Source organism: Sapajus apella, unplaced genomic scaffold (assembly GCF_009761245.1).
Source record: "Sapajus apella isolate SASKATOON/1434 unplaced genomic scaffold, GSC_monkey_1.0 scaffold144, whole genome shotgun sequence".
In the NCBI taxonomy this organism is placed as follows: Eukaryota; Metazoa; Chordata; class Mammalia; order Primates; family Cebidae; genus Sapajus; species Sapajus apella.
In genome coordinates, this window is record NW_022437084.1 from 2,422,312 (window position 1) to 2,434,580 (window position 12,269).

The following is a 12,269-nucleotide window of genomic DNA, read 5'->3' on the forward strand; positions in this document are numbered from 1 at the left end:
AAAAAAAAAAAAAAAAAAAAGAAAGGAAAAAAAAAATTAGCCAGGTGTGGGGTATGTTCCTGTAATCCCAGCCACTCCGGAGCCTGAGGCAGGAGAATCACTTGAACCTGGGAAGCAGAGGTTGTAGTGAGCCGAGATCATACCATTGCACTTCAGCGTAGTTGACAAGAGCGAAACTCCATCTCAAAAAAAAAAAAAGAAAAGAAAATATGGTGTCTGGAATTTGCTCTAAAATAAATCCAGTGAGGGGAGGGAGGGGATGTCAGTGAAACACGGGCTGTGCAAAGCCATCACTACCCCTGGGTTCATCACACTGGCCACTCTGGTTTTAGAGGTTTGAAAGTTTCCATAATAAAACCCTTCTGAGAAAGGGGAACCTACCTTTCACAGCCTCCCAGCTGCTCCGACCCCAGCACCAGGAACCCTGGCATCTGATCTAACAAGGGCCTCAGGACATCGCCGCTATCATTCACCTCGGCTCCGCACACGCCCAATGATGACTTCTGTCCTGGGCTAACCAGAGAAGCCATGGGTGCTGAGACAGCCCCTCAGAGCCAGCCATGCAGTGAGTGCCCCCCGCCCGGGTCCCTGGGATGTTCTGGAAACGGGAAGGAGGGTTCCATGGGAAGGGGACCCTGCCCTGCGGTCGGGCCAAAGATCAGGGCACTCAGTAATTCTGTCCTGATTCCTGAGTCCCTTTCGCCATCTGCGCCTGGACCCCCTGTCTCCCACCCAGGTCCCAGGTCATCCCCTAGGCAGGATGCTCACCCACCCAAGCCTTGGTGAAAGTTTTGTTTGTTTTGCTTTGAGATGGAGTCTCACTTTATTGCCCAAGCTGGAGTGCAATGGTGCAATCTCGGCTCACAGCAACCTCCGCCTTCCAGGTTCAAGCGATTCTCCTGCCTCAGCCTCCTGAGTAGCCGGGATTATAGGCATGTGCCACCATGCCCGGCTAATTTTTGAATTTTAGTAGAGATGGGGTTTCACCATGTTGGCCAGGCTGGTCTCAAACTCCTGACCTTGTGATCCACCCACCTCAGCCTCCCAAAGTGCTGGGATTACAGGCGTGAGCCACCGTGCTCAGCTGGTGAAAGTGTTAGTACTGACCACTTAGGGTCTTTTCACAGACTCAGAAAAGAGAATCCGTATATACATAAGGCAGGGGCCCTGTCCCCAGCAAGTCTGTGCTGCCCCCATCAGCATCAGCTGCCCTGATGTGCCACAACGCCCCCAGTGGGGCCAGGTATATGACTGCTGTACAGACATGACCTAAACCCCGTCAGAACTGTCATTATGGGCTGGCCGTGGTGGCTCACACCTGTAATCCCAGTACTTTAGGAGGCCAAGACTGGTGGATCACTTGAGGTCAGGAGGTCGAGACCAATCCTGACCAACATGGTGAAACCCCATCTCCACTAAAATTACAAAATTTAGCCAGGCATGGTGGCGCATGCCTGTAATCCCAGCTACTCCGGAGGCTGAGGCAGGAGAACTGCATGAACCCGGGAGGCGGAGGTTGCAGTGAGCCGAGATCATGCCACTGCACTCCAGGCTGGGCGACAGATCGAGACTCTGTCTCAAAAAAAAAAAAAAAAAGAAGAAACTGTCATTGTGGTTCTAGAAGCCAACCAAATAAGGTAGGATTTGCCCCCGCCAAAGACCATTATCTAGGAGGATTAACCTTGTTTGCTAGAAACCACCATAAAACCAGGATATCCCTAAATCAATTGAAGTCAACAGATCCTTGACCATGCCATTCCTCCCCATCCTCTCCCTCCTGTCTCTGACTCACCTAATCCAAACCGCTTTTCCAGAATTCCACCCTCATCCGTAAACCTAATTTAACCTGAACACCAATCTCCTTAGTATCAGAAATGATCCTGGAGGCTGGGCCCGGTGGCTCCCAGCACTTTGGGAGGCCTAGGCGGGTGGATCACCTGAGGTCAGGAGTTCAAGACCAGCCTGTCCAACATGGTGAAACCCTGTCTCTACTCAAAATACAAAAATTGCAGCCAGGTGTGGTGGCTCATGCCTGTAATCCCAGCACTTTGGGAGGCCGAGGCAGGCGGATCACAAGGTCAGAAGTTCAAGACCAGCTTGGCCAACATGGTGAAACCCAATCTCTACTAAAGATACAAAAATTAGCCAGGAGTGGTGGTGTGCACCTGTAGTCCCAGCTACTCTGGAGGCTGAGGCAGGAGAATCACTTGAACCCGGGAGGCAGAGGTTGCAGTGAGCCAAGATCGTGCCATTGCACTCCAGCCTGGGTGACAGGGCAAGATTCCGTCTCAAAAAAAAAAAAAAAAAAAGGCAGAAGTGCACCAAGGGGAGCCGCACATGAGCCCAGAGCCAGAGGAGCTTTGTGCGGCAACCCTGTGTGACCAAGGACAAGGGGAATCGTGCGGGGCCCCACCCACTCTGGGGACCCAAAAACTCCTGGGACATGCCCTGGGAGCCAGTTGGCTCTGCCCCCCTTTCCATGGTCGTTTGCGCTGCTATGAGGCTGCAGAGCTGAACAAGCTGCTGGGCAGGGGCTGGGCACCTGGGGTCTGCCCGACCTGCCAAGGACCCGCCAGCACGGCCATTCCCCGCTGTGGGACCCAGGCCGAGGCACAGGTGAATAAGACCCCAATCCTGCCCCGTTCTTACGCAACACGTCACTGTGAATGAAGCACTGAGACTGGGCCAAGCCCCTTCCCCTCTCTGTGACCTGAGGTCCTCTTCTGCCCCACCCTCTCGCCATCTCCAAGCCTCAGTTTCCTCATCTATCAAATGCAGGCATTGTTGTTGGGTTTTTTTTTTTTTTTTTTGCTTTTTGTTTTTGGGGTTTTTTTGAGATGTCGTCTTGCTCCGTCGCCCAGGCTGGAGTGCAGTGGCAAAATCTTGGCTCACTGCAACCGCCGCCTCCATTGTGCAAGGGAGTCTCCTGCCTTAACCTCCCCAGTACCTGGGATTGCAGGCCCACACCACCACGCCTGGCTTTTTTTTTTTTTTTTTTTTTTTTTTTTTTTTGATAGAGACAGGGGGTTTCATCGTGTTGGACAGGCTGGTCTCGAACTCATGACCACAAGTGATTTCCGCCCTCCTCAACCTCCCAAAGTGCTGGGATTACAGGTGTGAGCCACCATACCTGGCCTCAAATGCAGGCACTGTGAGGGTTACGATGGGTGCAAAGCCCTGAGCACTGGGCGGCCTCCGAGCAGGTGATCGCCACGGGAACACTTTCATCATTACTTTTTTTTTTTTTTTTTTTTTTTTTTTGGGAGTCGCTTTTGCTGTGGCCCAGACTGAATGGTTGGGGTACGATCTCAGCTCACTGCAACCTCCACCTCCCGGGTTTAAGCGATTCTCCTGCCTCAGTCTCCTGAGTAGCTGGGATTACAGGCACCAGCCATCACACCCAGCTAATTTTTGTATTTTTAGTAGAACAGAGTTTCACCATTTCACCTGACCAGATGGCCAGGCTGGTCTTGAACTCCTGACATAAGGTGATCCGCCAACCTCAGCCTCCCAGAGTGCTGGGATAACAGGCATGAGCCACCGCCGGCCCTTGTCGCTGTTTTTGCTGACCCGAGCTCTTTCGGCCTGGGGCCCGTCCAGCTCTCTGATGGTTTCCCGTAGACTTCTTACTCACATTCACCCCCAGCCCTCCCTGGCCATAAACCACATCCCTCTTTGATTTACTGCAGGCGTTTCCCATCTTCTTGGTAATGCCCCTGACAACCCTTAATCAGGAGAATTGCTCCCTCTGCTTTTCCCCCTCACCAAGCCCCCGGCTCCCTCTCCCCCCACCCCCACGGAAAGTCCCCGCTGTTTCTTCTCCACCCCCGCCCACTTCAAGGTGCTGCCCCACACCCAGCCCTGAGCACTAAGGTGGTTCTCAAGGCAGGGATGGGTGAAGCCTGAGCTCTTCCACCTGCTGGGTGGCCACTCACAGAACCCCTCCCCCAGGGCCCCTGCGGCCACAGCTCCTGGCATTTCCAAAGGAGCTGCTTCCTGTACTACCTGGTCCTAAAACACCGTGACATCCCCATTTGACAGCTGCAGACAGGAGCCACAGAGGGGAGGGCGGGCTCACAGCCCACGTCCTGACCCCTGGGCCATGGCTGTCAGTCCTACTGCTGCTACACCCTTTTGACAGAGGGGGAGACTGAGGCTCTGAGTGGCAAGTGAAGGGGGAAGTGGAACCATGGGAGGCCCCATAGGACATGGCATCACCTGATGGAGAGGGACCTGGAGGGGAAAATTGGCCTGGCCCAGGGACTGTAGCCCCTCTGTCCCCAGGCCGCAGGAATCAAGGCAGCATGGGGGAGGGTAGAAACAACGGCTCCGGTGATCAGGGACAGGGGCGGCCGAGGGGCATTCCCCACTGTCGACACAGTTACCTGAGCATCTATTTCTGGCCTCCAAACCACCCCAGAACTATCTGGGGCAAAAGGAAGAAGAGACTGAGCGACTTCCTCGACCCCCTTTCTCCAACCTCAGCTAGACTGAGTATCTCACTCTGTGACTCCAGAAAACCAGTTTCATTTCCCTTGGCCAATTTCCCAAAAGGAGGGGTGGGCGGGGCTCTGCCAGTTGAAGGGGAGAGAAAGGGCCACAGCAGAGGCAGTGGAGGGCGGAGGAGAGGATCGCGCGGTGCTGCTGTCACCAAGAGCTGGAGGTAGCGACACAGCCAGTGGTCGGGGCACAGAGAGAGGACCCACAGAAATAGGGACTGAGAAGCAGTCAGGCGGGGAGGTGAGGAGGAGGGAAAAGAGGCCAGGCAAGGCGGCTCACGCCTGGAATCCCAGCGCTTTGGGAGGCCGAGGCGGGTGGATCACCTGAGGTCAAGAGTTTGAGACCAGCTTGGCCAATGTGGTGATTAGCCAGACGTGGTTGTGGGTGCCTGTAACTCCAGCTACTTGGGAGGCTGAGGTGGGAGGATAGCTTGAATCCGGGAGGTGGAGGTTGCAGGGAGCCAAGATTGTACCACTGCACTACAGCCTGGGCGACAGAGCAAGACTGTCAAAAAAAGAAAGAAAAGAAAGAGGGAAAAGAGACAGAGAGCAGCCCGAGAGAGCAGTGGCGGAGGAGATCGCTGAGGAGGGAGGCAGGGACGGCCAGGGGACTCTGAAGGAATGGGGTCGGGGGACACAAGTCCAGAGAGGAGGGCAGTGATGGGGGGAGGGCTGGGTGCAGCAGCTGGGCAGCCCATGGGAGACAGAGTCAGGCTCCAGGGCACCGAGGCGGCAGTCACAGTGGCCCTCACTTCTCCTCCACCCCAGGCGCCATCTCCCACCGACAGTCATGGCCCCGCTGGGTGAGTAAGCAGAGGAGGGGCTCTGGGACAAGTGAGCAGAACCCCTCTCCCCCCACCCGCCGTGCACCCGCTGACTCTGTCCTCCCCCTCCCTAGTCCTGCGCCTCCTCGTCCTCGTCCTCATCCTCCTCAGCCTGGCAGCCTCCCAGGACTGGAAGACCGAACGCAGCCAGGACCCCTTCGAGAAATGCATGCACGATCCTGACTACGAGCAGCTGCTCAAGGTGGTGACCCTGGGCCTCGATCGGACCCTCAAGCCCCAGAGGGTGATTGTGGTTGGCGCTGGCGTGGCTGGGCTGGTGGCCGCCAAGGTGCTCAGCGATGCCGGACACAAGGTGGGAAGTGCTGCTTGTAGTCTACCTGGAGTCCCTCCTGCTGCAGGCTGGGGTCCCTGGGCAGAGGGACCTGGCCCCGATCCTGATTGAAGGGGCGAGGTGGGGTGGGGGAGGGGAAGGAGAGGCTACCTTTCCCCCTGGTCTAGGGGTTAGGCCCAAACTGCCTACTGCCACGTGTCATCATTGAGAGGCCCTAGACTTTCCTGTCCCACTTTCCTCATCCCAGAGGGAAGTCTCACAGAAAGCCCCTCTGTCCTGGGGTGGGGTGCCTGTCAGTGGAGCTGGAAACTTTACCAAGGGGATGTGTGCCCTGAGGTCTAACCACCGACCTACTCACCGAAATCCAAGAATGAGAACGGTCCAGCCCTGGGACTTCTACATATAGGGTTTATCTCCCAGCTCTCTGAGCCGGGAAGTCCCTCTGAAGTCTAGCTGGCGGCCTTCCTGCTGTACTCTGGAACTGCTCACTCGGTTCTGTTCTCCCACCTCACATACAGAAAGGGACCCTCGCCTAGTCTAGGGTCTAGGTCTGTGCCACTGTGAGGACGGAAGAAGGCAGGGGGCTGGCACGGGGCAGGGGAGCAGGGAATGGTCATGGGTGGAACTGAAGGGCCCTCCTCACCCTACGGTTTCCCTCAGGTCACCATCCTAGAGGCAGATAACAGGATTGGGGGCCGAATCTTCACCTACCGGGACCGGAACACAGGCTGGATTGGGGAGCTGGGAGCCATGCGCATGCCCAGCTCCCACAGGTGACCTGGCAACCCACCCACACATGTGCCCTGACTCAGCCAGCCCCCTAGCTCTACGCCCATGCCAGAGCAGGCCCGAACTCCAGCTCTGACTCCCAAACCCAAACCCAGCCTCCGACCCCATCCTTCACCTGATCCCCGTGACAGTCCCGCTTCAGCCCCAGCAGCCGGCCTCTGGCAACACTCAGGCCACCTGGTCCCTAGCCTCATGCTGGACCCCAGCTGCTCTCCCCTCCCACCTCCCAAGTCCCTCTAGGAACCTGGCCACCCCCACCGGAGCCCGGCCCTCACTCACCAGACCCCAAGCCAGCCCTGCCCATCCCAAACGCCAGCTCCTCTGTGGTCCCCTGCAGCCCTGAAGCTCCACCACCCCCACATCTTTAGGCACTCCAGCCCCAGGCCCCTCCCCACCTCAAACCCCCATCCAACCCAAACTCTGCCCCCCTTCCCGATTCTAATCCAGCCTCTATTCCCGCTCCTAACCCAATCCTAATCCTGGTGCTGCCCTAAGCCTTCCAACCTTGTCCCCATTTCATTCCCATTCCCCAGCACTGATCACCCCAAATCTAGCCCCACTCCCAGCCTCATGCTGGCCCCCAGCTATTCTCCCCTCCCACCTCCCAAGTCCCACTAGGGACCAGGCCACCCCCGCAGGAGCCTGGCCCTCATCCACCTGCTCCCTCGCTCAGGATCCTCCATAGGCTCTGCCAGGTCCTGGGGCTCAACCTCACCAAGTTCACCCAGTACGACGAGAACACGTGGACGGAGGTGCACGAGGTGAAGCTGCGCAACTACATGGTGGAGAAGCTGCCTGAGCAGCTGGGCTACGCCCTGCGGCCCCAGGAAAAGGGCCACTCGCCTGAAGACATCTACCAGATGGCTCTCAACCAGGTGGGCACCTGCCGCACCTCCTCCCGCTCTGACTTCTGTGTCCTCCTCCCCAGCTCGCCCTGGCTGGCTCCCTGGCCTGGCTTTTCTTCTTTCTTATTCCTTGGGTCCCCTCCATGGGGTTGGGTGCCTGTTGGTAGAGACGGAAATTCGACCAAGGGCATGTGTGCCATGAGGTCTAACCACTGACCTACCCACAGAAATCGGAGAATGAGAGTGGCCAACTCCACGGGCTTCTGTGCCTGTGGGTCATCTCCCAACTCACTTTTTTTTTTTTTTTGAGATGGAGTATCACTCTGTCGATCAGGCTAGAGTATAATGGCGCGATCTCGGCTCACCGAAACCTCCGCCTCCTGGGTTCAAGTGATTCTCCTGCCTCAGCCTCTCAAGTAGTTGGAATTACAGGCACGCGCCACCACGCCTGGCTAATTTTGTATTTTTAGTAGACGGGGTTTCTCCATGTCAGTCAGGCTGGTCTTGAACTCCCGACCTCAGGTGATCTGCCCGCCTCAGCCTCCCAAAGTGCTGGGATTACAGGCGGCAGCCACCGCGCCTGGCCCAGCTCCCTTCTTTAGCTTCCCCATAAGTACTGCTAACCCCAAAGCTGCATCGGCTTTTGGTCTCTTCCCCTTTCACCCACACACTGTCCTGGATAACCTCCCCGGTCTCCAGTGTGGATCCAGAAACTGACATCTCCTAAATCTGTCTCCCAAGACCCTGGACTGTGTCCCACCCCAGGCCCTCTAGCACCACTGGGCTCAACACCTTCCCCTAAACCCGTTCCGCCTCCTGTTGCCCCCATCTCACGATGGCCCCACCATCCCACAGTCACGGGCAGACCCCCAGGAGCCATCTTCCTCCCGACCTCCTACTCGCCCACCTCCCCCACTGTCAGTGCCCACCCCTGCCCCCGGACGCTCATGCCCTGCTCCCCTCTGCCCACCCCAGCTCAGGCCTCCTCCTCTGCCCTGGGCCCTCCCCTAGTCTCCCTTCCAGCTGCACAGGCTCCATCTTCCCAACCTGGTAGAGGAGCGTCTTCCCACACACTCAGAGTGATACTGCTCACAGCCCCTGGTGGCTCCGCCTTGCCTCTGGCTCAGTTTTGAGCCCTGACTGGCCTACCCTCCTGCACCCCTCCAGCCTCACATTCTTTTCTCCTCTGAGGAACTTTTGTCCTCATGGTGGTCCCCATGCCCCCAGCTGTGTTCCTCACTCCCACTACACCTGTGCATCCCACCCCGCCCAGAATGCCTTTCCCTTCCCCACACAGGAACTCCTACTCTGCCCTCAAGAGCCAGCTCCAATGTCCCCTCCTCCAGGAAGCCTTCCCTAATACCTTTTATTTTTATTTATTCATTTTATTTATTTTTTTTGAGACAGAGTCCCCCATCTTCAAAAAAAAAAAAGAAAGAAAAGAGGCCGGACACGGTGGCTCACACCTGTAATCCTAGCACTTTGGGAGGTGGGTGGATCACCTGAGGTCAGGAGTTTGAGACCAGCCTGGCTGGCATGGCATAACCCCATCTCTTCTAAAAACGCAAAAATCACCCAGGTATGGTGGTGGTGCGCCTGTAATCCCAGATACTCGAGAGGCTGAAGTAGGAAAATTGCTTGAACCTGGGCGGTGGAGGATGCAGTGAGCTGAGATTGTGCCACTGCCCTCCAGCCTGGGCGACAGAGCGAGACTACCTCTCAAAAACAAAAAAGACGCCGGGCGCGGTGGCTCACGCCTGTAATCCCAGCACTTTGGGAGGCCGAGGCAGGTGGATCACGAGGTCAAGAGATCGAGACCATCCTGGTCAACATGATGAAACCCCGTATCTACTAAAAATACAAAAATTAGCTGGGCATGGTGGTGCGTGCCTGTAATCCCAGCTACTCAGGAGGCTGAGGCAGGAGAATTGCCTGAACCCAGGAGGCGGAGGTTGCAGTGAGCCGAGATCTCGCCATTGCACTCCAGCCTGGGTAACAAGAGTGAAACTCCGTCTCAAAAAAAAAAAAAAAGACGACTGAGGGGCTGGCAGGGGCCTGGAACACCAGGCCTGAGGGGTGAGAACTCTGTGGCTCTAGGCGCTGGGAGCCACAGGAAGGCTGTGGGCAGGGGACGAACTGGTAGGTAAACTTCTCAGCCACCATGCCCTGTCAGCCCTGACCAGTGGCACAGGGGGCCAGCTTCAGCCCGTGGCCAGCAACCAATAATCACTGTGCCCCGGGAGGACACAGCACGTCTGAGACCCTCTCCCAGCCTCCTCTCCAGCTGCCCACATCCCTGCCTCCATGGAGCTCACAGGCTGGCGCAGGAATAGGCAAAATAACACCCAACTGGGACAAGCTGTGACCAGCTGGGCAAACGAGGGGGATGAGGCGGTGTTAACGGTTTGGGAAGATGGGAGGAGTGGCAGCATCTGAGCTGCAGAGGAGGGCAAGGCAGAGGGCATGGCGTGGACAAAAGCCCAGAGGCTTCAGAGTGGTGAAAGGCTGGCCATGGGCAGAACCACAAGGAGAAGCCAGGGGTGGGCTCCAGACCCAGCCTCCACCCTGGCTGCCCCGGCAGCGCGGCATCATGTCTGCCTCTCCCACAACAGGCCCTCAAAGACCTGAAGATGCTGGGCTGCAGAAAGGCAATGAAGAAGTTTGAAAGGCACACGCTCTTGGTGAGTGGGGTTCTTGGTTCTGCTGAGACGCAAGGCAAAGAGAGTGACCGTGGGCCTTCCCCAGAGAGTCAGGAGGCGGGAACCTGGGACCCTAGTCCTGCCACTGCCTTCCTGCCTGACCCCGGGGGCTGGACACGCCTTCTCTCTGGACCTCAGTTTCCCTCATCTGTCACAGAGCGGGAACCGGATCTCTAGGGTCCAAGGACGTGTCATGGAATCAGGAGGCCTGGCTGGGGAAGGGTCCTCTCTGGGGGTGCCGCCTGCCTGGGCCCTGACCTCGGCCCGCGCCCACTCTGCAGGAATACCTCCTCGGGGAGGGGAACCTGAGCCGGCCGGCCGTGCAGCTTCTGGGAGACGTGATGTCCGAGGATGGCTTTTTCTATCTCAGCTTTGCGGAGGCCCTCCGGGCCCACAGCTGCCTCAGCGACAGGCTCCAGTGAGGGGCGGGGCCGACGGGCAGGGGAGGGGCGGGCGGGGGCCAATCGTGGCAAGTATGGGGAGTGGGAGGAGTCTCGGGGCCTGGGGGGCGGAGCTGTTGTGAAGGGCGTGACCTGATTGACAGGGGAGGGGTAAAGGGTTCCCGGATAAAGGGCACGGCCTGGGGAGGAGAAGTGGTGGAGTTCCAGGTCACACAATCCACTACTGCGGCTTCCAGGATGTCAGGAACGGGCGGGATCCGGAGAGGTGGATGAAGTGGGAGCGGGTCGGTGAACATAAGGGCCAGCAGCCGAAGTGGGTGGGGCCAGACGGAGGGGCGGGGCCGCAGAACCCGGGGTCACGCCCCTGCCCCGCCCGCAGGTACAGCCGCATCGTGGGTGGCTGGGACCTGCTGCCACGCGCGTTGCTGAGCTCGCTGTTGGAGCCTGTGCTGTTGAACGCGCCCGTCGTGGCGATAACCCAGGGGCCGCATGATGTGCAAGTGCAGATCAAGAACTTTCCCCGGGCGCGGAATCTGAAGGCGCTGAAGGCCGACGTGGTGCTGCTGACCGCGAGCGGGCCGGCGGTGCAGCGCATCACCTTCTCGCCGCCGCTTCCCCGCCACATGCAGGAGGCGCTGCGGGGACTGCACTACGTGCCGGCCACCAAGGTGTTCTTGAGCTTCCGCAGGCCCTTCTGGCGCGAGGAGGACATCGAGGGCGGCCACTCGAACACAGACCGCCCGTCGCGCATGATTTTCTACCCGCCGCCGCGCGAGGGCGCGCTGCTGCTGGCCTCGTACACGTGGTCGGACGCGGCCGCGGCTTTCGCCGGCCTGAGCCAGGAAGAGGCGCTGCGCGTGGCGCTGGAAGACGTGGCGGCGCTGCACGGGCCGTTCGTGCGCCAGCTCTGGGACGGCACCGGCGTCGTCAAGCGCTGGGCCGAGGACCCGCACAGCCAGGGTGGCTTCGTGGTGCAGCCGCCGGCGCTCTGGCAAACCGAAAAGGACTACGGGCCGTACGACTGGTCTGTCCCTTACGGCCGCATCTACTTCGCCGGCGAGCACACCGCCTACCCGCACGGCTGGGTGGAGACGGCGGTCAAGTCGGCGCTGCGAGCCGCCATCAAAATCAACAGCCGGGAGGAGCCTGCATTCGAGACGGCCAGCGCAGAGGGGCAGAGGCAGAGGCAGGGGCATGCGCATGGGGTGGCGGGCAGCCCCTCGTATGACCTGGCAGAGGAAGAGGGCAGCCACCCTCCAGTCCAAGGCCAGTTACCTCTCCAGCACACTACCTACACGAGGACCTGGCATTAAAGTATTTTCGGAAAAAGCCGTGTGGTCCAGCCTCCCCCGTGGCTCAGTTACTTCCCCAGTTTGCCTGCATCGGAACCCCTAGCCCTGCAGGTAGCAGGTGCCGCGCCTATCCTGGAGCCTTCCACAATCTGCCCCTCACTTCTTCCCGGAGAGTGGGGCTCCACAGGAGGGGGGACACGCAGAGGGAACAGGACGGACTCCCTGCACCACCGGGAAATGGCAGTCATGGAGACCATCTCCGACTGTCACGAAGCCGAAGCACAGATGGGTCCTAATGCTAGGAACAGCCCGGCTGACAGTGGCTGAACAGATGATTTTTCTCATAAGCAGCAGCTGGAAGGGCAGACTCAGCGTGCAGCTCTGCAGGCCCTTCCACCTTGGTTATGCCCGGGAAGTGTTCCCACGCAGCTACCAGGTCACAGCTGCTGCCCCGAGCACCCCATCTTCACTCCACTCCTCCAAAACCCGCAGTCAGGCCGGGCGACGTAGCTCACGCTTGTAATCCCAGCACTTTGGGAGGTCGGGACAGGCATATCGCCTGAGGTCAGGAGTTCAAGACCAGCCAGGCCAACATGATGACACCCCGCCTCTACCAAAAATACAAAAA

General features: G+C 58.5%; 1 protein-coding gene across 3 annotated transcripts in view; it reads left to right on the forward strand.

The window, feature by feature from the left end:
* Positions 1-11,678, forward strand: part of IL4I1 (interleukin 4 induced 1) — a 40,149-nt gene extending 28,471 nt beyond the window's left edge. Inside the window, exons 1-8 of one of the 3 annotated variants that reach the window (XM_032264479.1) lie at positions 3,492-4,740; positions 5,268-5,302; positions 5,398-5,636; positions 6,276-6,388; positions 7,078-7,279; positions 9,862-9,930; positions 10,230-10,366; positions 10,729-11,678. In XM_032264479.1, coding sequence (XP_032120370.1) covers positions 5,290-5,302; positions 5,398-5,636; positions 6,276-6,388; positions 7,078-7,279; positions 9,862-9,930; positions 10,230-10,366; positions 10,729-11,662 — 1,707 coding nt within the window. In that variant the 5' untranslated portion in view covers positions 3,492-4,740; positions 5,268-5,289 and the 3' untranslated portion in view covers positions 11,663-11,678. Of the gene's footprint in view, positions 1-390; positions 566-3,491; positions 4,741-5,267; positions 5,303-5,397; positions 5,637-6,275; positions 6,389-7,077; positions 7,280-9,861; positions 9,931-10,229; positions 10,367-10,728 lie in introns of those variants that run through there. The other 2 variants (XM_032264477.1, XM_032264478.1) reach the window with 2 other exon arrangements.
* The last annotated feature ends 591 nt before the right edge of the window (positions 11,679-12,269 follow it).